The sequence below is a fragment of the Hemitrygon akajei genome, chromosome 9 (genome assembly GCF_048418815.1).
Source record: "Hemitrygon akajei chromosome 9, sHemAka1.3, whole genome shotgun sequence".
NCBI lineage: Eukaryota > Metazoa > Chordata > Chondrichthyes > Myliobatiformes > Dasyatidae > Hemitrygon > Hemitrygon akajei.
The window spans coordinates 143,757,318-143,783,989 of record NC_133132.1 but is presented as its reverse complement, the minus strand read 5'-3'; the positions used below and the strand labels follow the sequence as shown (position 1 = coordinate 143,783,989).

At 42.2% G+C, this 26,672-nt stretch overlaps 1 protein-coding gene across 1 annotated transcript in view; it reads left to right on the top strand.

Annotated features, from left to right (window-relative positions):
- Positions 1-26,672, top strand: part of LOC140733612 (tyrosine-protein kinase Src42A) — a 48,447-nt gene that overhangs the window by 461 nt on the left and 21,314 nt on the right. The window contains exons 2-4 of the mRNA XM_073057183.1: positions 9,939-10,060; positions 17,795-17,928; positions 20,299-20,461. Of these exons, the coding sequence (XP_072913284.1) occupies positions 9,939-10,060; positions 17,795-17,928; positions 20,299-20,461 (419 nt within the window). The remainder of the gene's footprint in view (positions 1-9,938; positions 10,061-17,794; positions 17,929-20,298; positions 20,462-26,672) is intronic.

Here is a 26,672-nt window from a genome sequence, read left to right as displayed (position 1 = left end):
GTATGTAACGATGCACGACAGCGTAGTTCAGGCAGGTATAGTTCGGCATATAAAGCCGGATAAGAAAGATTTGGAGAGATACAGGTCAAATGAGACTAACTCAAGTCAAGTCACTTTTATTGTCATTTCGACCATAACTGCTGGTACTGCGTTAACTCATCATAATTCAATATATTCCAAGTAAAAAGAAAATCATGAATGGAAAAACGGCACAAATCTGGCTAACGAGAGAGGTTAAGGCTAAAATAAAAGCAAAAGAGACGGTGTACAAGGAAGCAAAAATTAGTGGGAAAACTGAGGACTAGACGACTTTTAAAAACTTACAGAAGGAAACTAGGAAAGAAAAGATGAATTATGAAAGCAAGTTGGCAACTAACATAAAAAAGGATACTAAGTTTTTTAAATATATGAAGAGTAAAAGAGTGACAAGGGTAGATACAGGACGGATTGAAAATTGTGCTCCGTCTGCCTCTTTCCTTCCCTACTTTGTAAACTAACCAGTGTTGATAACTACATGTAGAGAATGGGTGCAGACTGGCAGCTGACAATTACTTGTGGCTTGACGGAGGGGAATGACGGCAGAGCAGAGATGGCTAAAGTTTCTAGGAATAGTTCACAAGACACGGGATAGACAAGGGAAGTTAAGGACTGCATGAAAAAAAGGAAAGGGCATATAATGTAGCAAAAGTGAGTGGGAATCTGTATGATTGGGTAGCTTTTAAAATCCAACAAGAAGGGGAACAAAAAAAGCTATTAGAAGGAAAAAGATTAACTATGAGGGCAAACTAGCCAATAGTATAAAGCAAGATACCAGAAGGTTTTTTTTTCAGTTGTATAAAGATTAATAGGAAGGTGAGAGTTGATTTTGGACCACTGGAAAATGATGCTGGTGAGGTAGTAATGGGGAACAAAGAAATGGCAGATGAATGTAATGGATACTTTGCATCAGACTTCACTGTGAAATACATTAGCAGTGTGCCAGAGGTCTGTGAGTGTCAGGGAGCAGGAGTGATTGCCATTGCTATTACAAAGGAAAAAGTGCTGGGCAAACTGAAAGGTCTTAAGGTGGATAAGTCACCTGGACCGGATGGACTACATCCCAGAGTCCTGAGAGAGGTTGCTGAAGAGATAACGGATGCATTGGTCATGATCTTTCAAGAATCACTTGATTCTGGCATGGTCCCAGAGGACTGGAAGATTGCAAATGTCACTCCACTCTTTAAGAAAGGAGGAAGGCAACAGAAAGGAAATTAGCCTAACAGTGGTTGGGAAAGTGTTGGAGTCTATTATTAAGGATGAGGTTTCAAGGTACTTGGAGACTAATGATAAAATAAGTCAAAGTCAGCATGGTTTCTGTCGAGAGAAATCTTGCCTGACACCTTGGTTAGAGAACAGGGCTAAGGAGGATTTTTTCTTAGCTAGTGAGTAGTGAATCTGTGGAATGCTGTGCCACAGACTGTCTATGGGTATACTTAAGCTGGAAGTTGATAATTTCTTGATCAGTCAGGGCATCAAAGGTTATGACGAGAAGGCAAGTGTATGGGATTGTGTGAGATCTGGGATATGCCATGATGGAATGTCAGAGCAGATTTGATAGGTTGAATGGCCTAATTCTGCTCCTATGTCTTGTGGTTTTATGGTCTTACGGGCCATCTGTATTATGCGGATTAGAAGCAATGAACCATGCAGTCCCCCTGCATCAGTCCTGTTTAGGCATTCCACACTGTCTAGACAAAACCATCTCTCTCTGCAAGAACTGAGAATGCCAGAGTTTGAAGTACAATCACTCAGTCTCCTCCTCGTTAGATACATCCTTTACCTAATATGTTAATGTATCCCACTTACTTCAAGGTTGCACCTTCCTGCCAGCTTGAACCAATCTGACCATTCCCCTCTGATCTGTGACATTAACAAGGCAGTTTCGCCCACAGAACGGCCACTCACTGGATTTTTTTTTGTTTTTCACGTAATTTTCTGTAAACTCTAGAGACTGTTATGCATGAAAATCCCAGAAGACCAGCCACTTCTGAGATACTCAAATCACCCTCAATCATTCCACAATCAAAGTAACAGATCACACTTCTACCCCATTCTGATGTCTGGTCTGAACGACTGAACCTCTTGACAATGCCTTTATGCTTTTACGCATTGAGTTGCTGTCACGTGATTGGCTTACTAGATATTTGCATTAACGAGCAGGTGTACAGGCCACTAAGTGTCGGTGATGAGAAAGTTTGGAGTCACTTTTCATGCAAGAAGAGGGAGCAAAAATGAATTTGGATCAGTCATTGATACTGTCCTCTAGGAATAATAAGACTATAAGATCATAAAATATAGGAGCAGAACTTAGCCATTGAGTCTACTCTACCCATTTCATCATGGCTGATAAATTTTTCCTCTTAGTCACAATCTGCTGCCTTCTCCCTGTATCCCTTCATGCCTTAACCATGTAAGCAGTTGTCAGAGAAAAGCTGGAAACAACACTTGCATACATACATACAAATTAGGGCCAGAGGTAGGTCGCTGGGGCCTTTGAGCCTGCTCCTGTTGGGAATATATTGATTGGCTGTATCACAGCCTGGTATGGAAACAGCAATGTCTTTGAATGGAATATCCTACAATAATTAGGGGATACGGCCCAGTTCATCACGAGTAAAGCCCTCCCAACCATTGAGCACATCTACATGAACCACTGTCTCAGGAAATCAGCATCTATCATCAGGGATCCCCACCACCTAGAACATGTTCTCCTTTGACCGCTGCCCTCAGGAAGAAGGCCCAAGAGCCACTCACACCACTAGGTTTAAAAATAGTTACTACCCTTCAGCCATCAGATATAATTTCACTCACCTCACTGGCCCCATCATTGAAATGTTCCCACAACCCATGGACTCACTTTGAAGGACACTTCATTTCATGTTCTCGATAATTGTTGTTTATTTATTTATTACTATTGTTTCTTCTTTTGCATTTGCACAGTTGTTTTCTACAGTCTGGTCAACCATCCTGGTTAGGTGGTCTTTCATTGATTTGTTATAGTAATTATACTATACATTTATTCAGTACGCACACAAGAAAATGATTCTCAGGGTTGTATATGGTGACTTTGATAATGAAATTTACTTTGAACTTTGGACTTGGAACCACTCTATACGATCACGACTGATATGATGTTGAACTCAATTTCACATTTCACCTAACCCAGGAAACATTTAAATTCCTGGCTTATCAAGTACTTATCTACCTCTGCCTTGTACATTCAAGGTTTTAATTCCTCTGCACTTAGAGGAAGGAATTTCCAAAGATGCAGGCCCTCTCAGAGAAACATTGCAGTCTTAAACAATAGCTTCTCATTTTAGAAACACTGTCTTCACAACCCATATGCCAACCCCTTACTGTTCTTGCATGTTTCAATCAAGTCATCTCTCACTCTTCTGAAGTTGAGTGAGTACAAGCCCAGCCTGCCCAACCTTAACTCACTAGAGGACCTGCAAGAACAATGGTCATTTGAAGAAAAATAAACCAATAGTTGCCTTAGAAACTGGATGAGGAATCTTTGGTGTTACTGTGCTTAAAACAGAACAACTTAAATTAAAATGTTTGAAGTCATATAATCAGTTTCTTGGAAGGGAGCTAATTTCAAAAAGTGAAGTAAAATTTTACTTATTAAATAATTTGCTGGTTTGGGAAGAAAAGTATATACTGTGAATAAAGTAATTAATTGCTAAAACTGCCAGTTAGAGAACAATTTCTTTATTGCTCTGTGAGAAGACAATGTCCTAATATGCACTGTCATTTCCAAAGTAAGTGTTATAAAATGATGGCCCAGAACTTGCAGTCGGGGTTGCTGGTTTAATCAGTTCGTGTAAACAGTTCCCCACTGAGCTGGCCACCTTTCTAGTGGGATCTTCCCTTTAGAATTGCTGCAGTCAATTTAACAGGGTTCCTGAAATTCAGCAACTGCAAAGTCACCAAATTAACTGATCGGCCAACTGGAGTTTAAAATGCTTATAAATAGCACAGCACAAACAATTTTAGTTTAAAAAATTTGAACAAATATCAAGTTCTTAAAAAAAGTTAGACGTGCAGAAATGATGCTGATCAAAATATTCAAAATATGTTTATAATTTTAAAAATGTTAAATGTTGAAATAAGGAAATCTTCAAGCAAAGAAATAATAATTTGCATATTAAAACTATGCACAAGGAAAAGCCCCAAATGTAAAGTCACTTTAGGGTGAAATAGTAACAAGCAGTGATATTTTCATTGTTATTCCCTCCACAGAATCTGGGCCTGTGGTGCCTCAGTGTTTTATGAATCTCCCCACATTTTGTCACCCTCCCCTCAACTAATTAAAAAATGCTATTCAGTTACATTTCATCAATATATTCATTTATTTGAAAGAACATTACATTTTCAAGCTTGTTTACTGTTGTGAAGTTTCACTTCAACCCGTTACCCTGTGCTGGTTATCCGTAAAATTCAAATAATTCAGCACTTGGCATTTTACTGGTGCTGGACTGGAAGACAGTCTATACTAATGGATATTACTCTTACTAATCCCATTATCAATCTCTAACCCCTTCCCCCCACCATCAAATTGTCTTTTCGTAAGATGTTATATCGTAGTTTACTAAATTCTCCAATGAACCAGGAGACTTTGTTAGGAGCATGGGAGCTACTGTTGGTGAGGCAGATGCCATGCCATTCGGTTTCCCAGATTGTTAGAGTTTTACTGGATCGGCCATTCTTTGAATCCATTGCCAATACTTTACTAGTTACACAGACATGGAGTTTCTTGGGTGGATGTGCTTCTTTTGCGTCATGAAATATATTTGATCAAAGGTAGATGCTAAGCAAAACTTAATGGTTCAAATGGCACCATCTCTGAATCATGAAAAATGCAAAGCTATTTACTTAGAGAGCAATCAGTTGATTGAACATACTGTAGTGTGGAAGAGTACTGAATTAGAGGGTAAAAAAACATGGAAGGGGATGCTTCATTATGGCTGAAAGTCAATGAGATTTACAGGAAGATGTTTCCTGCTTGGCATTGCTGTCTGCTACACCTCCAGCAGTGCCCTTAAGAGTACTGAGAAATAGAGTTATTGTACCTTTTCGGATCCTTATCATTCTTTGTTTCACAGAAACATTCAGATAAGCTGGCAAAAATAATCCCCATACTCTCTTTATGGAGAAATAGAACCATCTTCACACTGAAGTTCCCTTCCATGCAACCTTTATTGAACTAGGTACCAATGAGGCCTTTCGACCACTGACAACAACAGACCTGCATGCCACAACAATTCACAACTATTGTGCGTGGCATGTTCGTCAGTTGTGATGTTTCCAATAGGCAAGAGCACTGAATGTAACTCAGGATATGGACTCCTGAATGGGTGGGGATATTTCCCTTTACTCTGGTTCTGACTTTAAGATGTCCATCACCACGTTTTTGTGTATTGCAACAATAGTGCTTCAAAACAGGAGTACCTGAAGCACAACTATCTTCAATTGCTTTGCCTAGCCTTTACTCTCTATAAGGGGCAAGTTTGTATCTGGTGTATGCACAGAATTTAGTTCAGTTCCATCTCATCAGATAATGAAAAAGTGCTTTCAGCATAATCTGCAGAACATGTAGACATGGGCTGACGAGTGGTAAATAACCCCTCTCACATGGGTATCAGGCTAAAGACATCTTGGAAAAGAAAAGAAAGCGATCAGCTTTCACTTCACATTATCTGGCAATTTTATATTTGGGTCTGTACTTGCTGGAATTCAGAAGGATGAGGGGAGATCTTCGAAAGTTGAAAGGCCTAGACAGAGTAGATGTGGAAAGGACATTTCCCATGGTGGGAGTGTCTAGGACAAGAGGGCACAGCCTCAGGATAGAGGAGCGCCCTTTCAAAACAGATGCAGAGAAATTTCTTTAGGCAAAGGGTGGTGAATTTGTGGAATTTGGAACAGGAAAGGATCAATAACTCTACTGGGTGTTTTTTATAGACCTCCCATTAGTAACAGAGACATTGAGGAGCAGATAGGGTGACAGATTCTGGACAGGTGCTATAAATACAGGATTGACATGGCAGGAAATTTAAATTTCCCCAATATTGATTGGCCTCTCCTTACAGCAAGGGGTTTAGATAGCGTAGAGTTTGTTAGGTGTGTTCAGGAAGGGTTCGGATCTCTCAGTGGGAGAGCAGTTTGGAGATAGTGATCACAACTCTATCTTATTTACCATAGCATTGGAGAGGGATAGGAACAGACAAGTTAGAAAAGTGTTTAATTGGAGTAAGGGGAAATATGAGGCTATCAGGCAGGAACTTGGAAGCATAAATTGGGAACAGATATTCTCAGGGAAATGTACGGAAGAAATGTGGCAAATGTTCAGGGGATATTTGAGTGGAGTTCTGCATAGGTACATTCCAATGAGACAGGGAAAGGATGGTAGGGTACAAGAACTATGGTGTACAAAGGCTGGTGTAAATCTAGTCAAGCAGAAAAGAGCTTACAAAAGGTTCAATAAACTAGGTAATGATAGAGATCTAGATCTTGTGTTGTTTCTTTTGTGCCTATAAGTTGTTTCCTTGTTCGTTATGTCTGTGTTTCTTGTATTTGTGATTTTAGCTATCTGCTCTGATCTGTACAGCACTTTGGTCAACATGGGTTGTTTATAAATGTGCTGTATAAATAAACTTGACTTGACTAGAAGATTATAAGGCTAACAGGAAGAAGCTTAAGAAAGAAATCAGGAGAGCCGGAAGGGGCCATGAGACTGTCTTGTTGGACAGGATTAAGGAAAACCCCAAGGCATTCTACAAGTATGTGAAGAGCAAGAGGATAAGATATGAGAGAATAGGACAAGTCAAGTGTGACACTGGAAAAGCGTGTATGGAACCAGTAGAAATAGCAGAGGTACTTAATGAATACTTTGCTTCAGTATTCACTACTGAAAAGGATCTTGGTGATTGTAGGGATGACTTACAGAGGACTGAAAAGCTTGAGCATGTAGATATTAAGAAAGAGGATGTGCTGGAGCTTTTGGAAAGCATCTAGTTGGGTAAGTCACTGGGACCAGAGGAGATGTACCCCAAGCTACTGTGGGAGGCAAGGGAGGAGATTACTAAGCCTCTGGTGATGATCTTTGCATCATCAATGGAGATGGGAAAGGTTCTGGAGAATTGGAGGGTTGTGGATTTTGTTCCCTTATTCAAGAAAGGGAGTAGAGATAGCCCAGAAAATTATAGACCAGTGAATCTTACTTCAGTGGTTGGTAAGTTGATGGAAAGGATCCAGAGGCAGGATTTATAAACATTTGGAGAGGCATAATATGATTAGGAATAGTCAGCATGGCTTTGTGAAAGGCAAGTTGTGCCTTACAAGCCTGACTGAATTTTTTTGAGGAAGTGACAAAACACATTGATGAAGGTAGAGCCATAGATGTAGTGTATATGGATTTCAGCAAGGCATTTGATAAGGTGCCTCATGCAAAGATTATTGAGAAAGTAAGCTTATTGGAATCCAAGGAGACCTTGCTTTGTGGATCCAGAATTGGCTTGCCCAGAGAAGGCAAAGTGTGGTTGTTGACGGGTCACATTCTGTATGGAGGTTGGTGAGCAGTGGTGTGCCTCAGGGATCTACTCTTCGTGATTTTTATAAATGACCTGGATGAGGAAGTGGAGGGATGGGTTAGTAAGTTTGCTGATGACACAAAGGTCGGGGTGTTGTCGATAGTGTGGAGGGCTGTCAGGGGTTACAGTGGGACATCAATAGGATGCAAAACTGGGCTGAGAAGCGGCAGATGGAGTTCAACCCAGATAAGTGTGAAGTATTTCATTTTGGTAGGTCAAATACGTTTACAGAATGTAGGATTAATGGTAAGACTCTTGGCAGTGTGGAGGATCAGAGGGATCTTGGGGTCCGAATCCACAGGACACTCAAAGCTACTGCGCAGGTTTTCTGTGTGGTTAAGGCATACGGTGCATTGCCCTTCATCGACCATGGGATTGAGTTCAAGAGCTGAGAGGCAATATTACAGCTATATAGGACCCTGGTCAGACCCCACTTGGAGTACTGTACTAATTTCTGGTCACCTAACTACAGGAAGGATGCGGAAACCATAGAAGGGGTGCAGAGGAAATTAACAAGGATGTTGCCTGGATTGGGGAGCATGCCTTACGAGAATAGGTTGAGTGAACTCGGCCTTTTCTCCTTGGAGTGACAGAGTCCTTGATGTGACTTGATAGAGGTGTATAAGATGTTGAGAGGCATTGATCGAGTGGATAGTCAGAGGCTTTTTCCCAGGGCTGAAATAGCTTACACAAGAGGGCACAGCTTTAAAGTAGGTACAGAGGGGATATCAGAGATAATTTTTTTACGCAGAGAGTGGTGAGTGTGTGGAATGGGCTGCTGGCGATAGTGGTGGAGGTGGATACGATAGGGTATTTTAAGAGAGTCCTGAATAGGTACTTGGGGCTGAGAAAAATAGAGGGTTATGGGTAACCCGAGGTAATTTCTAAAGTACATGTTCGGCAGAGCATTTTGGGCCTGTGTTGTACTGCAGGTTTTCTATGTTTCTATGAAACGGTACCACAGCATAAAAGCCAGGACCAGTAGGCTCCAGGATAGCTTCTTCCACCTGCCTATCAGACTGCTTAACTCATGCAGACACAATTGTGTTTATGTTTTATTGATTATCCTTTTGTACATACTATTTATTATAAATTACTAAAAATTGCAATTTGTACATTTAGACGGAGACGTTTCATAAATATTCTTACTCCTCATGTATATGAAGGATGTAAGTAATAAAGTCAATTCAATTCAATAATTGGAAAAGATCAAATGCAGTAATTTGTTGAAATCCAAGGGAACATTGATACTGAAGTCGTGTTTTTATAAAAACTGAGAGGAACAACAAATTGTCCAATAATATGTAACAAATGTTAAGCCTCTTCCCCATCACAAATGGCAGGGTTATATTGAAACTGATAATAATCTGAACATTGAGCATTGTTATTGTACAGCAACAATATTAAAAATATTTCAAATGGATTTTACTCATCTTCCCTAAAACACTATTATAATGCACAGACAATATTTTCATAGTATTATTATATTAGGTGTGAGTTGCCTCTGTACAATGGGTATCAGTACCATGTGCAGAGTATATGTTTTTTCCTGGATATGAAAATGCCCTGATTCTGGGCTGTTTGTTCCACTCCCGTCATGGAAGAGGCCGCACAGCATCCACGCCAGACTCAAAAAGTAGCTGCTTCCCCCAAGCCGTCAGGCTGATCAACGCCTCCACCCATTAACCCAGCCCACCACCACTCTAAACATATCAGCTACTCCTCCTCACGGCCCCTCAGCACCTCTCATTCCCCTATGCACTGCCACTTTCCATTTACACCCCACACTTCATAAATACCCACATTGACACAGTCACAGGCCTACTACGTTTTGATATGACCTGCTGTCTCTTCTTGCCAAGAGTCGTTTTATCATTTCCTGTCGGAATCACCTTCAAACACTCTTGCACTTAGCGTCATTTTATGCGCAGTACATACTCACACAACCAGTCTATGTATAAGCTAATCTAATGTACATATGACCACACTCAACAGTTGCTTGTACATTGTGTTTCACAGGATTACATTTATATTTGTTGTGCTTATCATGTATTTTGTGTTAGATCCAGAATCATTAAGTTCTCCTTTACACTTACGTATCGAAGAATGACAATAAACAATGCTGAACCTTGAATACCACGAGCAACATATCTCATGTCAAATGGCTATGGAAAAATATCAAAGTTCCCCTCTCAAGCCTCCTGTCATATTCTTTATCCATTAGCAAGAACTGCAAAGGAGATTTCCTCTGTATTGTAATAAATCTGGTTGTAGAAGTCACTGAATAAAATTTTGTTCCTCCTTCAGATGGTTCTTTGGCAGAATGACCCATGTAGATGTAAAGCGGTGTCTGCTGCGAGATGAAAATCAGAATGGTTCATTCCTGGTTTGGCAGAATAACGAAATGGATGACCTTCATTTCCTGTCAGGTATTTTGATAAAATTCATTACATGTATTTTAAGAAAATCAGCCTTTCATGATGAAAGGTTACTTCATCATTTCCTGAGAAGGAGAGGATGAAATTTGGGGATCGGACCTGTGCCAGAGACAGTATTGGTGCTGGCAGAGTAAAGACACACCCTTTGGGTCTCAACCTGGTGCATCTGTGCTACCGAGTCTACCCAGCTTGCTCAGGAAAATAAAGAGTTCAGAAATATACGTATTTAGTATTCAGTTGCACTTCTTAATAGATCTATTAACAAATGATAACATCCATGATGAATAGAATACTGGATATCACCCAACATTAGGAAGGAGTGTGCACAACTCTCCTCAGACATCCATCTTAATCCCTTTTATACCTGGCATTTGGAAACTAATGTGGACCAGATTTCTTTTTAATTCACCACGACGCTTTACTGACTTAACTTTCCACTTTCACAGTAAAACCCTGGTAATTAAATAGTCAATCTGAAGCTTAAAACCAAATATCTGTCAGCTTTCTGATATTGATATAAGCTTGAATCAACTTGTCTACACTCCTCCTGCAGCGCCCCCTGGCTTACTGGCCTGAAATGGTAGGTGTTACTTATTTCATTATTATTAAGCTCATCTCTGCTGATTCCATGTATTACCAGACTTAATGAAAAGTTATAGTCACTGGTGTTATTGCCCACCTTTTCCTGACAAGAAGACTCCTGCTGCCCGGCTGTCATGAATTACACCTCCTCCTACGTCTGGTTCTTTTTGTTGATTAATTACCACTGACCTAAGTTGTCTTCATCATTAAGTTCCCTTCAAGCACCAGATGGTCACAGAGAGACTGATTTAACAATATAATCTACATCATGGAACACTAATTTCTTTTCTGATACCAAAAGGAGTGTGTCATAGAAACACCCTGAAACAAGAGAAAATCTGCAGATGCTGCAAATCCAAACAATACACGAAAAATGCTGGAGAAACTCAGCAGGCCAGGCAGCATCTATAGAAAAGAGTACAGTCGACGTTTCAGGCCGAGACCCTTCGGCAGGACTGCAGAAAAAAAAAGGATGAGTAGATTTAAAAGGTGCGGGGAGGGGCGGGAGAAACACATGGTAATATAACCATATAACAATTACAGAACAGAAACAGGCCATCTCGGTCCTTCTAGTCTGTGCTGAACGCTTACTCTCACCTAGTCCCACTGACCTGCACCCAGCCCATAACCCTCCATTCCTTTCCTGTCCATATACCGATCTAATTTTACTTTAAATGACAATACCGAACCTGCCTCTACCACTTCTAATGCGTTCCACACAGCTACCACTCTCTGAGTAAAGAAGTTCTCCCTCGTGTTACCCCTAAACTTTTGCCCCTTAACTCTCAACCCATGATAATAAGTGAAATAAGTGAATAAGTAATAAGTGAAACCGGGGGTGGGGGGGGAGAGAAGTAAAGAGCTGGGAAATTGATTGGTGAAAGAGATACAGGACTGGAGAAGGGGGAGACCGATAGAAGAGGTAAGAAGGCCATGAAAGACAGAAAAGGGGGGAGGAGCACCAGAGGGAGGTGATGGGCAGGCAAGGAGATAAGGTGAGAAAGGGAAAAGGGGATGGCGAATGGTGAAGGAGAGGGGTATTACTGGAAATTCAAGAAATTGATGTCAATGCCATCAGGTTGTAGGTTAGCCAAATGGAATATAAGCTGTTGTTCCGCCAACCATAGTGTGGCCTCAACGTGACAGAGGAGGATGCCATGGATTGACATAGCGGAATGGGAAGTGGAATTGAAATGGGTGGCCACTGGGAAATCCCACTTTTTCTGGCAGACGAAGCATAGGTGATCAGCGAAATGATCTCCCAATCTACGTCGGGTCCCACTGATATACAGGAGGCCACACCAGGAAAGCAGACACAGTATATGACTCCAACAGACTTACAGGTGAAGTGTCGCCTCACCTGGAAGGACCGTTTGGGGCCCTGAGGGAGGAGGTGTAGGGGGCACGTATAGCACTTGTTCCACTTGGAAGGCTAAGTGCCAGGAGGGAGATCAATGGGGAGGGACAAATGGACATGGGAATCGCGTAGGGAGCGATCCCTGCAGAAAGTGGAGGAGAGGGTAAGATGTGCTTAGTGGTGGGATCGCGGTGGAGATGGCAGAAGTTATGGAGAATTATGTGCTGGATGCAGAGGTTGGTGAGGTGGTAGGTAGGGACAAGAACATCCCTATCCCTGGTAGGGTGGTGGGAGGATAGGGGTGAGAGCAGACATGCGTGAAATGAAAGAGATGCGGTTGAGGGCAATGTTAGTGGAGAAAGGGAAGCTATTTTCTTTGAAAAAGGAGGACATCTCCTTCATTCTGGAATGAAATGCCTCATCCTGAGAACACGTGCTGGAGACAGAGGAACTGAGAAAAGGGATAGCGTTTTCACAAGTAACAGCGTGGGAAGAGGTATAGTCCAAGTAACTGTGAGAATCTGCAGATTTTTAATAGACATCAGTAGATAAGCTGTCTCCAGGGACAGAAACAGAGATCAAGAAAGGGGAGGGAAGTGTCAGAAATGGACCAGGTGAATTTGAGGGCAGAGTGGAAGTTGGAGGAAAAGTGGATGAAGTTGACGAGTTCAGCATGGGTGTATGAAGCAGCACCAATGCAGTCATCGATGTAGCATAGGAAAAGTGCGGGATGACCAGCAGTGTCGGCTTGAAACATAGACTGTTCCACGTAGCCGACAAAAAGGCAGGCATAATTGGGACCCATGTGAGTGCCAATGGCTACACCTTCTGTTTGAAGGAAGTGGGAGGAGCCAGAGAAGAAATTATTGAGAATGAGGACAAGTTCTGCTAGAAAGAGGAGAGTGGTGGTGGAGGGGAACTGGTTGGGTCTGGTGTCCAGAAAGAAACGGAGAGCTTTGAGGCCTCCCTGGTGGGGGATGGAGGTGTATGGGGACTGGACATTCATAGTGAAAATAAGGGCCAGGGAAATTTAAATCATTGAAAAGATCCAGAGTGTGTGAAGTGTCACGGATGTGGGTAGGAAGGGGCTGAACTAGGGGGATAAGACAGATGTGAGTTCAGTGGGGCAGCAGCAAGGACTCACTTGAGGCTTTCCACAGCACCCTGACTAGCATCTGGGAAGCAGAGATGTCCCCTGACCTCAGATGCAACGATACAAAAATAAAGGTTCAAGGACCGACTGCGGGAACTAAAGAGGCATCTCACTACTTTCCATTGCCGGAAAAATCCTCACCTGCATCATCCTCAACAGACTGATTCCAACGGTGTCAGAAAAGAATTTTCCCGAGTCGCAATGCGGCTTTCGTTCCGAACGCAGCACTGTCGACATGATCTTCGCAGTGAGACAGATACAGGAGAAGTGCCTGGAACAGAACATGTCATTATACTGTCTTCATTGATCTGACGAAGTTGTTTGACACGATCAACAGAAACGTGCTGTGGATTATCCTTAGAAAGCTTGGCTGCCCGCAGATATTCACTCCACTCATCTGCCTGCTCCACGATGGCATGACAGGAGAAGTGTTCTCAGGTGGTTCCCCATCTGAGACTTCCAACATCTCAAATGGTGTGAAGCAAGTGCCCTTCTAGCACCAGTGCCCTTCAACCTCTTCTTCACCCAAATGCTGAAGCATGCTGTTAAGGACCTAGGCCTGGGTATTTACATAAGATATCACCTACATGGATCGATGTTTGACCTGAGACGCCTTGCTGCAAAGACTAAAACATTGAGGAGGCTCATCACTGAAGCCCAGTTTGCCAATGACTGTGCCCTCATGGCCCACCAGGAGACCCACCTGCAGACGATGTCGACAAGTTCTCCGCAGCCTCAAAGCTGTTTGGCCTGAAAATCGGCCTCGGTAAGACAGAAGTTCTCCTACAACCTGCACCAAACAGTCACCCTCCTCAGCCATGCATCACCATCGACGGCTCTGTCCTGAAGCACGTGGAGAGCTTCAAGTATCTAGGAATCACCATCTCCAGTGACGGATCCCTTGACAAAGAGATCATAGCAAGGATCCAGAAAGCCAGCCAGGCACTCGGGGAACTCCGTGTCAAAGTTCTGGAGCACAAGGACATTCAGCTTTCAACCAGGCTCAAGGTGTACAAGGCTGTGATCCTCACCTCTCTCCTGTACGGCTGCAAAACTTGGACCCTGTACCGCAGGCACATCAAACAGCTGGAGCAGTTTCACATGCACTCTCTGCGGTCGATCATGAGGATTCGATGGCAGGACCGAATCACCAACCAGGAAGTCCTTGACAGAGCCAACAGCACAAGCATTGAGGCAAGGATCCTCCAGGCCCAGCTACGCTGGACTGGCCATGTAATCCACACGGGTGAAACAAGAATCCCCGGGCAGCTGCTCTACGGTGAGCTTGAGCACGGCAGTGGCAATCAGGGCCGCCCCAAAAAAAGATGCAAAGACAATTTAAAATCGTACATCACATGGGCAGACCTCCATCCTCGACAACTTGAGGAGTCTGCAGCCTACAGGGCTGTGTGGTTCGCCCTGACCAGAAAAGCTGCGTCTGACTTTGAGGATGACCGAAATCAGCGCCTTGCAGCAGCACGAGACCGACACCACAAAGCTGTGTATGCACCTGTTCCAACAACCCCCATTCCATGTCCAACCTGCAACCCCACGTGTGCTTCAACCTTCAGCCTCCGAGGCCACATGCATATCCACAGACGACTGCACAATGTTTAGTCTTCCTCGAACCCCGAGAGACAACCACCAGACCAGATCTGAAGTTCCTCGTGTCCACATTGAATTGTTCTGATTAGGTTATCACAGCACGAATCAGTTCAGGGTTCACAAAATGGGGGAAACAAAGACAATTGGTTTGTCTTCTTCCCCTGTCCTTGATTCATACAAATCCACTAATTTGTAGACTAATTCATTTTGTCTACTTCCACTGTCCTTGATTCATTTGAATCCACTAATTCGTACACTGTAGTTCCTTCTAGCCAACAGCAGAACTTCCAACCTGAAGCTGTCATCAAACAAATCATCCCATCTCCTTTTAGCATTCATATAACCATATAACAATTACAACATGGAAACAGGCCATCTCGGCCCTTCTAGTCCGTGCCAAACACTTACTCTCACCTAGTCCCACCGACCTGCACTCAGCCCATAACCCTCCATTCCTTTTCTGTCCATATACCTATCCAATTTTGCTTTAAGTGACAATATCGAACCTGCCTCTACCACTTCTACTGGAAGCTCGTTCCAGACAGCTACCACTCGCTGAGTAAAGAAGTTCCCCCTCGTGTTACCCCTAAACTTTTGCCCCTTAACTCTCAACTCACGTCCTCTTGTTTGAATCTCCTCTACTCTCAATGGAAAAAGCCTATCCACGTCAACTCTATCTATCCCCCTCATAATTTTAAATACCTCTATCAAGACCCCCTTCAACCTTCTACGCTCCAAGGAATAAAGACCTAACTTGTTCAACCTGAACATTCAGAAGGAATGTTCTCTATAAGGAACTCTGGTACTCCCGTTCATATGCACCAATATAGTTCCCTGTGTTCTCCGTTACAACTGCTTTGCTTGAACACCTCTCTTCACTCTGTTAAGTCTCTGTGTTCCCAGGTAAGCCAGAAAATGTGATAAATGTTTACAGTAATGTAGTTTCTGACTAGTAACAGCCAACGAGAGGGAGGAATTATTGACGTGTAAACTTGCATCTTTTTGGTCTGTGTTTGCAGCCTTACAAGGAAGAAGTCAGTAGGTATAATCCTGGGGGGACGAAATGAAGCTAATAAATCTTTCAGCAAGGGAGCATTTTAGGAACATCTGAGTTTAGATCAGTGATTGAAAAGGGCAAGAAAATATTAAAGAGTAGGGACTGAGAAATGGAAATGATATTAGTGTAAAGGAAATAATGTTTGACCAACTTAAATTAGTTTCTTAATGAAGTAACAGAGAAGGTTAAGGAGTATATTGTGTAGAAGGGTTGCAAAAAGAAATATTGACGATGTGCCAGAAAGGAGACCTGTAAGCAAAATTAAATCCCATGGAATTACTGTGTGAGCTGTGGTGTGAATATAGACCAGATAAGAAATCGAATGCAGAAATAGTTATTTAATACTTATTTATCAGACTGGAGCAAATATACCTGACCAAGAGTCAGTGTTATACCCATTAGTTATCGTGATTTACAGTATATTAGTCCACTGGACATATGTTTGGAGCATAACTTCAAGGTTCACAGTTGAAGCAAACCCAAGAAATGAGACAAGCAGTATGAAGTTACAAAATTCAGAATGACATTGGCATATTGAACTGCAGTGCAATGGGCAAACACATAGTGGATGAAATCTAGTGCAGAGGAGTGAGAAGTGAATATTTTGGTAGAGATTCTGATGAGTAACAATATAGAATAAATGGTGTAGATGAGTAATAAAGGTCTGTGGTGTGTACAGCACAATCATGGTAAGAATGTTCTTAAAAGGCAAATTGGATTTTGCTTCATTAATGGAGTTGCAACGTACACAAAAAAAATCAATGCTTTCTCTAAACTAAGCTGCAACCATGAACGTATTCTAGAATATTGCAAGAGTTGACAAGGTACAATTATCTACCCAAGATGAAAGTTGGGATTGTTGTCTCTAGATCAGAGGGCCTAAGTATTAAAAGTATCTGCAAGCATGCTTCTCTACTCTGTGTATATCCAGTCTCGAGAAATGTCCCACTCCTATATTCCAGACTCATCTACTTTCCAAATACTGTGCTACTTTTTGATTTTATGTTGTGTTTCCAAAAACTGCAATATTTTCATATAAAGTACAAGAACGAAATCAGCAATTTCACTCCAGCCCTGGCAGAGCAAACAATAAGACATGACTCAGCCTATTGATGTCCATGGAGGAAGAATGTACACTGCTTAAACTTCAAAATATTTATAATGCAATTGAAAAGGAAGCTCTTTATTCGATCTTTCATTCACTATAGTTTATACTTCCTGTTCAGTCCTTGGCTGTTAATTTCATAATTCATTAAAGTAATCAATTAGAAGCTTCCCTATTCATTTGGGTCCACTATCCTGTTATCCTTGCTGCAATATGACTCAAAAGTTTAAGAACCTTGGCTGTATAAGAGAAATTCCAGTCAACAAACAACATCATTAGAACAGAGAAATTCATGAACAGTACAGGCTCTTCAGCCCTCAATGTTGTGCCAACCTTTTAACCTACTCTAAGATCAATGTAACCCTTCCCTCCTACATAGCCCTCCATTTTTCTAACATCATATGCCCATCTAAGAGTTTCTTAAATGCCCCTGGCAAAACATTCCACTTGAATTCAATTCCCCAACTAATGAAAGCCAACATACCATATGCTTTCTTAACAACCCTATCAACTTGCATAGTAACTTTGAGAGATCTGTGGATGTGGACCCCAAGATCCCTCTGTTCTTCCACACTGCCAAAAAACATTGCCATTAACCAGGTATTCTGCCTTCAAATTCAATCTTCCAAAATGAATCACTTCACATTTTTCCGGGTTAAACTCCATCTGCCGCTTCTCAGTCCAGCTCTGCATCCCATCAGTGTCCTACTCTAATCTACAATCCACAACTCCATCAACCTTTATGCCAACCTCATTAGATATGCGGTAATTGCAAATATAGCCTGCTGTACTTTAATTTAGCATTAACATTTATCCTGCAATGCTCTGGACATCTCTACTGTGCTTAGTTTGGATTTCCTTTGCAGTGCGTTATGGTGACATAGTGAAACACTACAAAATCAATGAAGAGGCAGATTTTCAGAACTTGTCCCGAGTAATCAATCAATGCTCAGAAGAGGCAGATTACTTGTGCACACGGTTAACTAAACCATGTGTAAAGGTATGTAAAGTCAAATCTCAGTTGCACTTTAATTCAACACATTTTCTTTATAATTTCTATGGTGAAATTTAACAGATTTTGCCTAGTAGTATTCTAATAAAAGTCTTCTATATTTTTAACGATATAATTCATATTTTACTAAAATCTATTCAGCTTGAAATAGATGTATTTTTAGCAGTTAATATAGCAGTCTGTGTATTATTTGATAATTCATCAATAGAAACTCACACTCATCAATTGAGAATTTCTGAGTGACATTTGGTATAGGAAATGTGCTCTTGGGCATCAAGGCTTAACCTGAGGGTGAAAGTTGGGGGTTATGGATAGGTTGAGGCTAGTGACTGCCTCTCGAGTATGACTAAGGTCCAGTAAACGAGCAGGTAATAGTTATAGAAATAATCTGCAGATGCTGGAAATCCAAGCAACACCCACCAACTCAGAAGACCTGCCATTTTGTTTATTCCTCTCTCTAGATGCTGCCTGACCAGCTGAGTTCCACCAGTATTTTTTGCACGTTGCACTAGATTTCCAGTATCTGCAGCATCTCTTCAGTGTATGCCCCCCTGTAATCATCTGGTCCTACTCACGACTTTGCTCATTAACATCCGAAAGTTTGAGTTTAAATCTCTCCTTCGACAGGAGTTCACCCTCTCTCACTGCTCCCCTTCTGTGATCTCTGCTGCCCTCGACTCTTTCTTTTCTTCTCCAGTCCTGATGAAGGTAAAAGTTACGGTCGTGTCCAAGCAAGGTAAGGACAGAAGTTGGAACTGGATGTTAATGAGCAAGGTTGGAAGTAGGAGCAGATGATTGTAGGGGGACATAAACACAAGAGCTTCTGCAGATACTGGAAATCTACAGCAACACGCAAAAATGCTGCAGGAACTCAGCAAGTCAGGCAGCCTCTAGGGAGATCTATAAACAGTTGATACTTTGGGCCAAGACGCTTCATCAGAACTGGAAAGGAAGGGGAAAGAAGTCGAAATAAGAAGGTGGCAGGAGGGGAATGAGTACAAGTCAGCAGGTGAATCAATCGGGTTTATTATCACTGGCATGTATGATGTGAAATTTGTTAACTTAGCAGCAGCAGTTCAATGCGATACATAATCTAGCAGAGAGAGAAAAAGATATAATAATAAATAAACAAGCAAATCAATTATGTATATTGAATAGATTATTAAAAATTGTGCGAAAACAGAAATACTGTATATTAAAAAATTGAGGTATTGTCCAAAGCTTCAAAATCCATTCAGGAATCAGATGGCAGAGGGGAAGAAGCTGTTCCTGAATCATTGAGTGTGTGTCTTCAGGTTTCTGTATCTCCTACCTGATGGTCACAGTGAGAAAAGGACATGCCCTGGGTGCTGGAAGTCTTTAATAATGGACACTGCCTTTCTGAGTCACCTTGGTCCCTAAAGATGTCCTGGGTACTTTGTAGGCGAGTGCCCAAGATGGAGCTGACTAGATTTACAACCTTCTGTAGCTTCTTTCAGTCCTGTGCAGTAGCCCCTCCATACTAGACAGTGATGCAGCCTGTCAGAATACTCTCCCCGGTACAACTATAGAAGTTTTTGAGTGTATTTGTTGACATGCCAAATCATTTCAAACTCCTAATAAAGTATAGCCGCTGTATTGCCTTCTTTATAACTACACCAATATGTTGGGCCAGGTTAGATCCTCAGAGATCTTGACACTCAGGAACTTGAAACTGCTCACTCTCTCCACTTCTGATCCCTCTGAGGATCGGTATGTGCTCCTTCATCTTACCCTTGAAGTCCGCAGTCAGCTCTTTCACGTTGAATGCTAGGTTGTTGCTGTGGCACCATTCCACTAGGTGACAGGGAAGGGGGATAAAGTGAGAAGCTGGGGAGGGGTTAGGAGGAAGAAGTAAAGGGCTGAAGAAGTCTGATAGAAGAGGACAGAGGACCGAAGGAGGAGGGGTAGGAGAATAGAAGAGAAAGGATAAGAGGGAAGCCAGAATGGGGAATGGAAAAAGAGACGAGGAGAAGGGTGAGGAGGACGTTAGCAAATATGGAAGGAATTGGGGTCCGGGGATCAGTTGACTATCTTGGGGAGGAGGCCTAGGATCAGGGTTCTATCATGAACTGTGGAAGGTCTTGTGTCTCAGACAGTCAGGGAGATGGTGGACCTCAAGCAGTCAGTGGGAGTAAACCAGTCATTCTTGGGGTCTGGAACTGTGACAAGTTGAAACTTATACTAGTTTACTGATCTACTCCAGGCCAAGTGTTACTAAGTTGTCCTAGCGTAGATGCTACAGAGAGGTGCCAATGGTATCTGGAGAGCAAATGTGGCAAAAAAAACCCACTATTTTTGCTCTGATTAAAATTAATGTATATCAAAATTTGTCTGCAGCTTGATCGCCCATCCACTTGCACTTTAGCTCATATTGCTGAATGGGAAATCCAACACACCTCACTTCAGAAGAAGCGGCTCATCGGGAGTGGTCACTTCGGAGAGGTGTGGGAAGGCACCTGGAACGGCACCACTGAGGTGGCCATCAAAGAACTGAAAGGAGGTCAGTCTCAAGTCAATACTTTAAAGGCTACATGGGGATGAATGCAACAGAGATTTCATAGAACTCTTAATCTCCCACTCTACCTTGTTGTGGTCTTTGCCCTTTGACAAAACTTTGGCAACTTTCAATAAATGCGCAATGGAGAGTATCCTAACTGGTTGCATCAGGGCCTGGTACGGAAATGCCAATGCCCAGGAAAAGGCTACAGGACATAGTGGACACAGCACAGTCCATCACAGGAAAAGCCATCACCACCATTAAATAGAGCACTGCCACAAGACACTAGCATCCATCATCTTGACCCCCACCATCTTGGCCATGTGTTCTTCTCTCTGCTACCATTGGGTAGGGGGTACTGAAGCCTGAGGTCCCACACCATCCACCAGGAATAGTTATTGCCCTACAACCGTCAGGCTCCTTAAGCAGCGTTGATAACTGCATTCCCCACTTCTTCTGAACTGATGCTACAACCTCTAGACTCGCTTTCAGGGATTCTTTGCAGCTCATGTTCTCACTATGACTTTTTATTTGCACTATTTGTCTTCTTTTGCACATTGGTTACTTGTCAGTCTTTTGCTTTTAATAAATTCTTTTTCCCTGTAAGTGTCTGCAAGAAAATGAATCTCACAGTATATATGGTAACATACACATCCTTTGATAATAAGTTTTGTTTGAACTTCAAACTTTTGAACTTGTCTACTTCCACTACACTTTCCCTGAGGCTGTAACACTGTATTCTGCATTCTGTTTTATTTTTATACTACGTTAATATGGAACGATCTGTCTGGAGGGCACACAAACACTTTATCTCGATCCATATGACACCAATAAACTAACTCCAATTCCATTTGTATGTATTATTTAGAAAATATTTTAAGGTGAGTTCAATATTCAGTTCTTGTGAATATCTTAAATCAACTGTGATTCTAGATAATAAAGTAACTAAAATAACTGGGCCCAGAACACAAGCACTCAAACATTATTTGTATTTTACATGTGCACAAGGAAAACAGTATGGCCCCTGTCACCCAGAATGTTCTGAAGTCTGAACAGAAAACTGATAATTTGTACAAAATTAGTTTCTCAGTTATGAATAGTGACCATTTGGTAAGTTGCACATGTTTGAATTCCTAACCCACAGGACCAATCACCATTCACAATGGAGGTGTTAAAAGTCTATCGAAACTTTAAGCTGACAACTGACAATATTTTGAAGTTAGTAAAGCAATTGTCCCTTAGTTGTTGGGTGTGTTTCACATTCTTCTGTTATTCCTATCTCGTCTGTCTCCAGCAACTTCCTGTTGTGCAAAGGGATGCTATGTCTTAGGAAAATATTTCAAGAAAAGTCTCACTACAGAGGTCTCACTTGAGTACGTAGTTCTGCAGTTATCCCCGCCCTCCTATCTCATCTGTAGTAAGCAGAGATGACTCTGGCGGTCTCACTTGACCACAACTGCCTCAGGTTATTCTTACCTGGATGTCGTCTTTAACCCTTGCCTTACCACAACTTCCACATTACAGGCCCATCTTGGAAAACAACTGATGTCCTAACATTATAGAAAGGACAGAGGAACAGAATGAAAATACATATCCACATGCACCAGGAATTGTTTAAAGCTCCTCAAAGAAAGTAACTTGGTAAAGATAGCTGTCTGTGAAAGGGCACGTGATGAGAGACAACAAAAATAAGAACATCACCCGAAACAGATCTGTAAAATGTATTTTCAAACTGTCCAGTAGATGGTGCTACACCCCAGCAGATTGGCCAGCTGCAGGTGTGCGTTGATAGTGACTTGCCTGCTCTCTGGATCAGTTGTTTCAGATCCGTGTATTAAAGGAGGCAACGTGGTGTCGACAGGTGGACTAGGATGATGCACAAGTGAATTACTTGGTGAATTAGTCTGTTCCTTCTGCAGCTAGTGAGTAACCCCCACATGATCCCGCATAGAGATCCCACACAATCAAACCCCCTCTCCATTCTGGGCAGTCACAGGTGAGACCTGCCCATGAGTGGAGGGTGATGCTTCATTAGTTCAATGAGATCTTGAGACAGAAGTGTTTCTCCATCCTATTGGCAATCATTCCGAGGGCAGAGGAGAAAGTTTATTTCATGACAATCCACACAAAATGCTGGAGGATCTCAGCAACTCAATATGGAGGGGAATAAACAGTTTACATTGTAGACTGAGACACTTCATCCTGATGGTCCTGATAGATAGATAGATAGATAGATACTTTATTCATCCCCATGGGGAAATTCAACTTTTTTTCCAATGTCCCATACACTTGCTGTAGCAAAACTAATTACATACAATACTTAACTCAGTAAAAAAATATGATATGCATCTAAATCACCGTCTCAAAAAGCATTAATAGCTTTTAAAAAGTTCTTAAGTCCTGGAGGTAGAATTGTAAAGCCTAATGGCATTGGGGAGTATTGACCTCTTCATCCTGTCTGAGGAGCATTGCATTGATAGTAACCTGTCACTGAAACTGCTTCTCTGTCTGGAAGAGGAGGCCAAGTGTAGTGTATCTAAGTTTGCTGATGATACTAAATTGAATGGAAAAGCAAATTGTGCAGAGGATGCAGAGGCTCTGCAGAGGGATAGAGATAGGTTAAATGAACGGGCAAGGGTCTGGCAGATGGAGTACAATGTTGGTAATCATGAGGTCATCCACTTTGGAAGGAAAACTGAAAGAGCAGATTATATCTAAATGGTAAAAATTTGCAGCATGCTGCTGTGCAGAGGGACTTGGGAGTGCTTGTGCATGAATCACAAAAGGTTGGTTTGTAGATGCAGCAGCCTATCAAGAAGGCCAAAACCTTCATTGCTAGAAGGATTGAACTTAAGAGCAGGGAGGTCATGCTGCAACTGTACAGGTGAGGCCCCACCTGGAGGACTTTGTGCAGTTCTGGTCTCTTTACTTGAGGAAGGATACCCTGGCTTTGGAGGCAGTGCAGAGGAGGGTCACCAGGTTGATTCCAGAGATGAGAGGGTTAGACTATGAGGAGAGATTAAGTTACCTAGGAACATACTCATTGGAATTCAGAAGGATGAGAGGAGATCTGATAGAAACATCTAAAATTATGAAAGGGATAGATAAGATAGAGGCTGGAAAGTTGTTTCCACTGGAAGGTGAGACTAGAACTAAGGGACATAGTCTCAAGATTCGGAGCAGTAAATTTAGGATTGAAATGTGGAGGAACTGCTTTTCCCAAAGAGTGGTGAACCTGTGGAATTCTCTGCCCAATGAAGCAGTGGAAGCTACCTCAGTAAATATTTTTAAGACAAGGTTGGGTCAATTTTTGAATAGTAAGGAAATTAAGGGTTATGGGGAAAAGACAGGTAGGTGGAAAAGAGTCCATAGTCAGATCAGCCATGAACTTATCAAATGGTAGAGCAGGCTCGACGGGCCACATGGCCTGCTCCTGCTCCTGTTTCTTATATTCTTATGTTTACCTATGCTGATAACAGTTTGCAGAGACACCATTGGTGAAACTTGTTTAGATCTTTGAGGATCCTGTTGCACCGTGGATAACAAACTTGGTGCCAAGTCAGAGGTGTTGATTTTTGAAAACTTTTTTCCTTAAGCAGAGAAAGCCAATGTTCGGCTACCGAAGCAGCGGGTGATCTCATCGGCAAAGTCTACATTTTCTGACACCTGATTCCAAGGACTTGAAAATTGATCCATGCTTTCAGTGAATTCACCGTAAATCTCAGGTGTTAAGGAGCTAAGGACTATTCTTCTTCTTCTCTTCCATATTTCAGTTCAGTTCACTTCAACAAAGGTGTCAGTGACAACTTGGAGCATAAACTGCAAGTGAGCTCTCAGAATCAGAATGTGAAATATCTTTATTGTCATTGCATAGTACAATTTTCATGCACCAATACAGCAAAAATTGAGTTTGGTTTTGAGAATATGGTTTATTATCATCGACCTACACTCAGTTGCCATGTTATTAGGAACCTTCTGAACCTGATAAGATGGCCACTGAGTGTATGTTCATGGTCTTCTGCTGCTGTAGCCCATCTACTCAAGGTTCAATGTGTTGTGCATTCAGAGGTGCTCCTCTGAACACCACAGTTGTAACGTATGTTCATTTGAGTTGCTGTCATACTTCTGTTAGTTTGAACCATTCTCCTCTAACCTCTCTCATAAGTTATCTTTGCCCTCAGAACTGCTGCTCGCTGGATGTTTTCACTTGGTGCACCACTCTCTGTAAACTCCAGAGGCTGTCGTGTGTGAAAATCCCAGGAGATCAGCAATTTCTGAGACACTCAAACCACCAACAGGTTACTCAGATCACACCTCTTCCCCATCCTGATGTTTGTTCTGAACAACAACTGAACCTCTTCACCATGTCTTCATTCTTTTATGCATTGAATTGCTGCCACATGATTGGCTGATTAGATACTTGCCTTGATGAACAGGTGTAAAGAGGTATCTAAAAAAGTGACCACTGAGAGTATGTAATGAAATTTGTCAATTGAGGCAGCGGTACAGTGCAATACACAAGAAAACTCAAGTTACAATAATAAATAAATCTTGCACAAAAGAAGAGCAGAGTTTGTGAGGTGGTGGTCATTGGTCCATGGACCATTCTGAAATCTGATGGGAGAGGGCAGTAAGCTGTTCCTAAGATATTGAGTGTGTGTCTTCAGGCTCCTGTACCACTTCCCTGATGCTGAGGAGAGGGCATGACCTTGGTGGTGACGATCCTTAATGATGGATGCTGCCTTCTTGAGGTATCACCTTTGACAGTAAGGAGGCTAGTGCCCATGCTAGGGCTGGCAAAGTTTACAACCCTCTGCAGGATTTTCCAGTTCTCTGCATTGGCCCCTCCATTTCAGATGGTGATGCAGCCAGTCATAATACTCTCCATGGTACATATGTAGAAATTTGCTGGAGTCTTTGGTGAGATACCAAATCTCCTAAATTCCCAATGAAATGTAGCCACTAGTGTGCCATCTTTGTAATTGCATCAATATGTTGGACCTAGGATAGATGTTCAGAGATGTCTACAACCAAGAACTTGAAGCTTCTTACCCTTTCCAATGCTGACCCCTCAATCCAGGTTGTTATTGTGACACCACGCAACCAGCTGATCTATCTCACTCCTGAACTCCTTTCAGGCAAGCACAATCTGCCTACCGCAGTTCAGTGGCCGAGGCTATGGTGATTTTGGCTCTGAAGTAGATCTGACAGAAGTTGAGAGCTTCCTGCTTATCCTGCAGATTAACTCCTCTTTAAGTTGGAAACCTGTTGAAGGCAAGTTGCCATTCTATAAGGCAGAAGACTGAGGAGACCTGGAACAATGACTCAGCTTGGCTTTATCCCAGTTTACAATAGAATTGAATCTGTAGCCAACCATCGGTCTTATCATCTTCAGCGGGGATTTTGTCTGCTATAGAAGCCTTATTGCATTTCAGATAGAATGCTGTGGGAAGGTCAATGAGAGTCGGTCAAATATAGGTACTTACTGTTTGTCTGTCCCCTTCTAATCTTGGCTTCTAGCTGTTTAGCACCAGAGGTTTCTGGACCAGAGATGGTATTGACAGCATCAATGCTTGGGTGTTGGTGAGTTGCCAGATTATGGTACATTTTTTTCCTCTCTTCATCTGTTCTTTAGATAAAAAGGTTTTGAGTTTCAGATGTTTGTAGTACTGTTTATTTTCTCTTAAAGTGTGACGAAGGTTCATAAATTTGGAAGTTTTGAGAGGAGGGGATTTTAAACAGGTGAGTAGAAAAGGCAACAGCAGGTCGCTAGAGCGAAATAGAGATTTGACCAACGACCAATCGGCATTTGGGATTGATTAGTAAGAGCAAGTTAAAGGAAGGCAGGGCCTGTCATCATTTGAGTGGCCGGAGTCAGAGTGGTGAACTTGAGGGTTTAGCTCTTCGAGGCATCAGCAAGGAGAGGTTTCAGTCAGAGAAGGCAAAGGAAAGGAAAGCTCAAGGTTGAATTTTCTTTTCCTTCCCTTTATATCTGCTCAGTTAGGACAGTAGGGATGCCAGGCAGAATAGTTGAATGCTCCTCTTGTGGGATGTGAGAAGGCAGGGAGACCTCCAGTGTCCCTGATGAAGTGCATCCAGCTGCAGCTTCTAAACATCCATGTTAAAGAGTTGGAGCTGGAACTGGATGACCTCCGGATCATTTGGGAGGCTGAGGGAATGATAGACATATAAAGAGGTAGATATACCCAGGGAG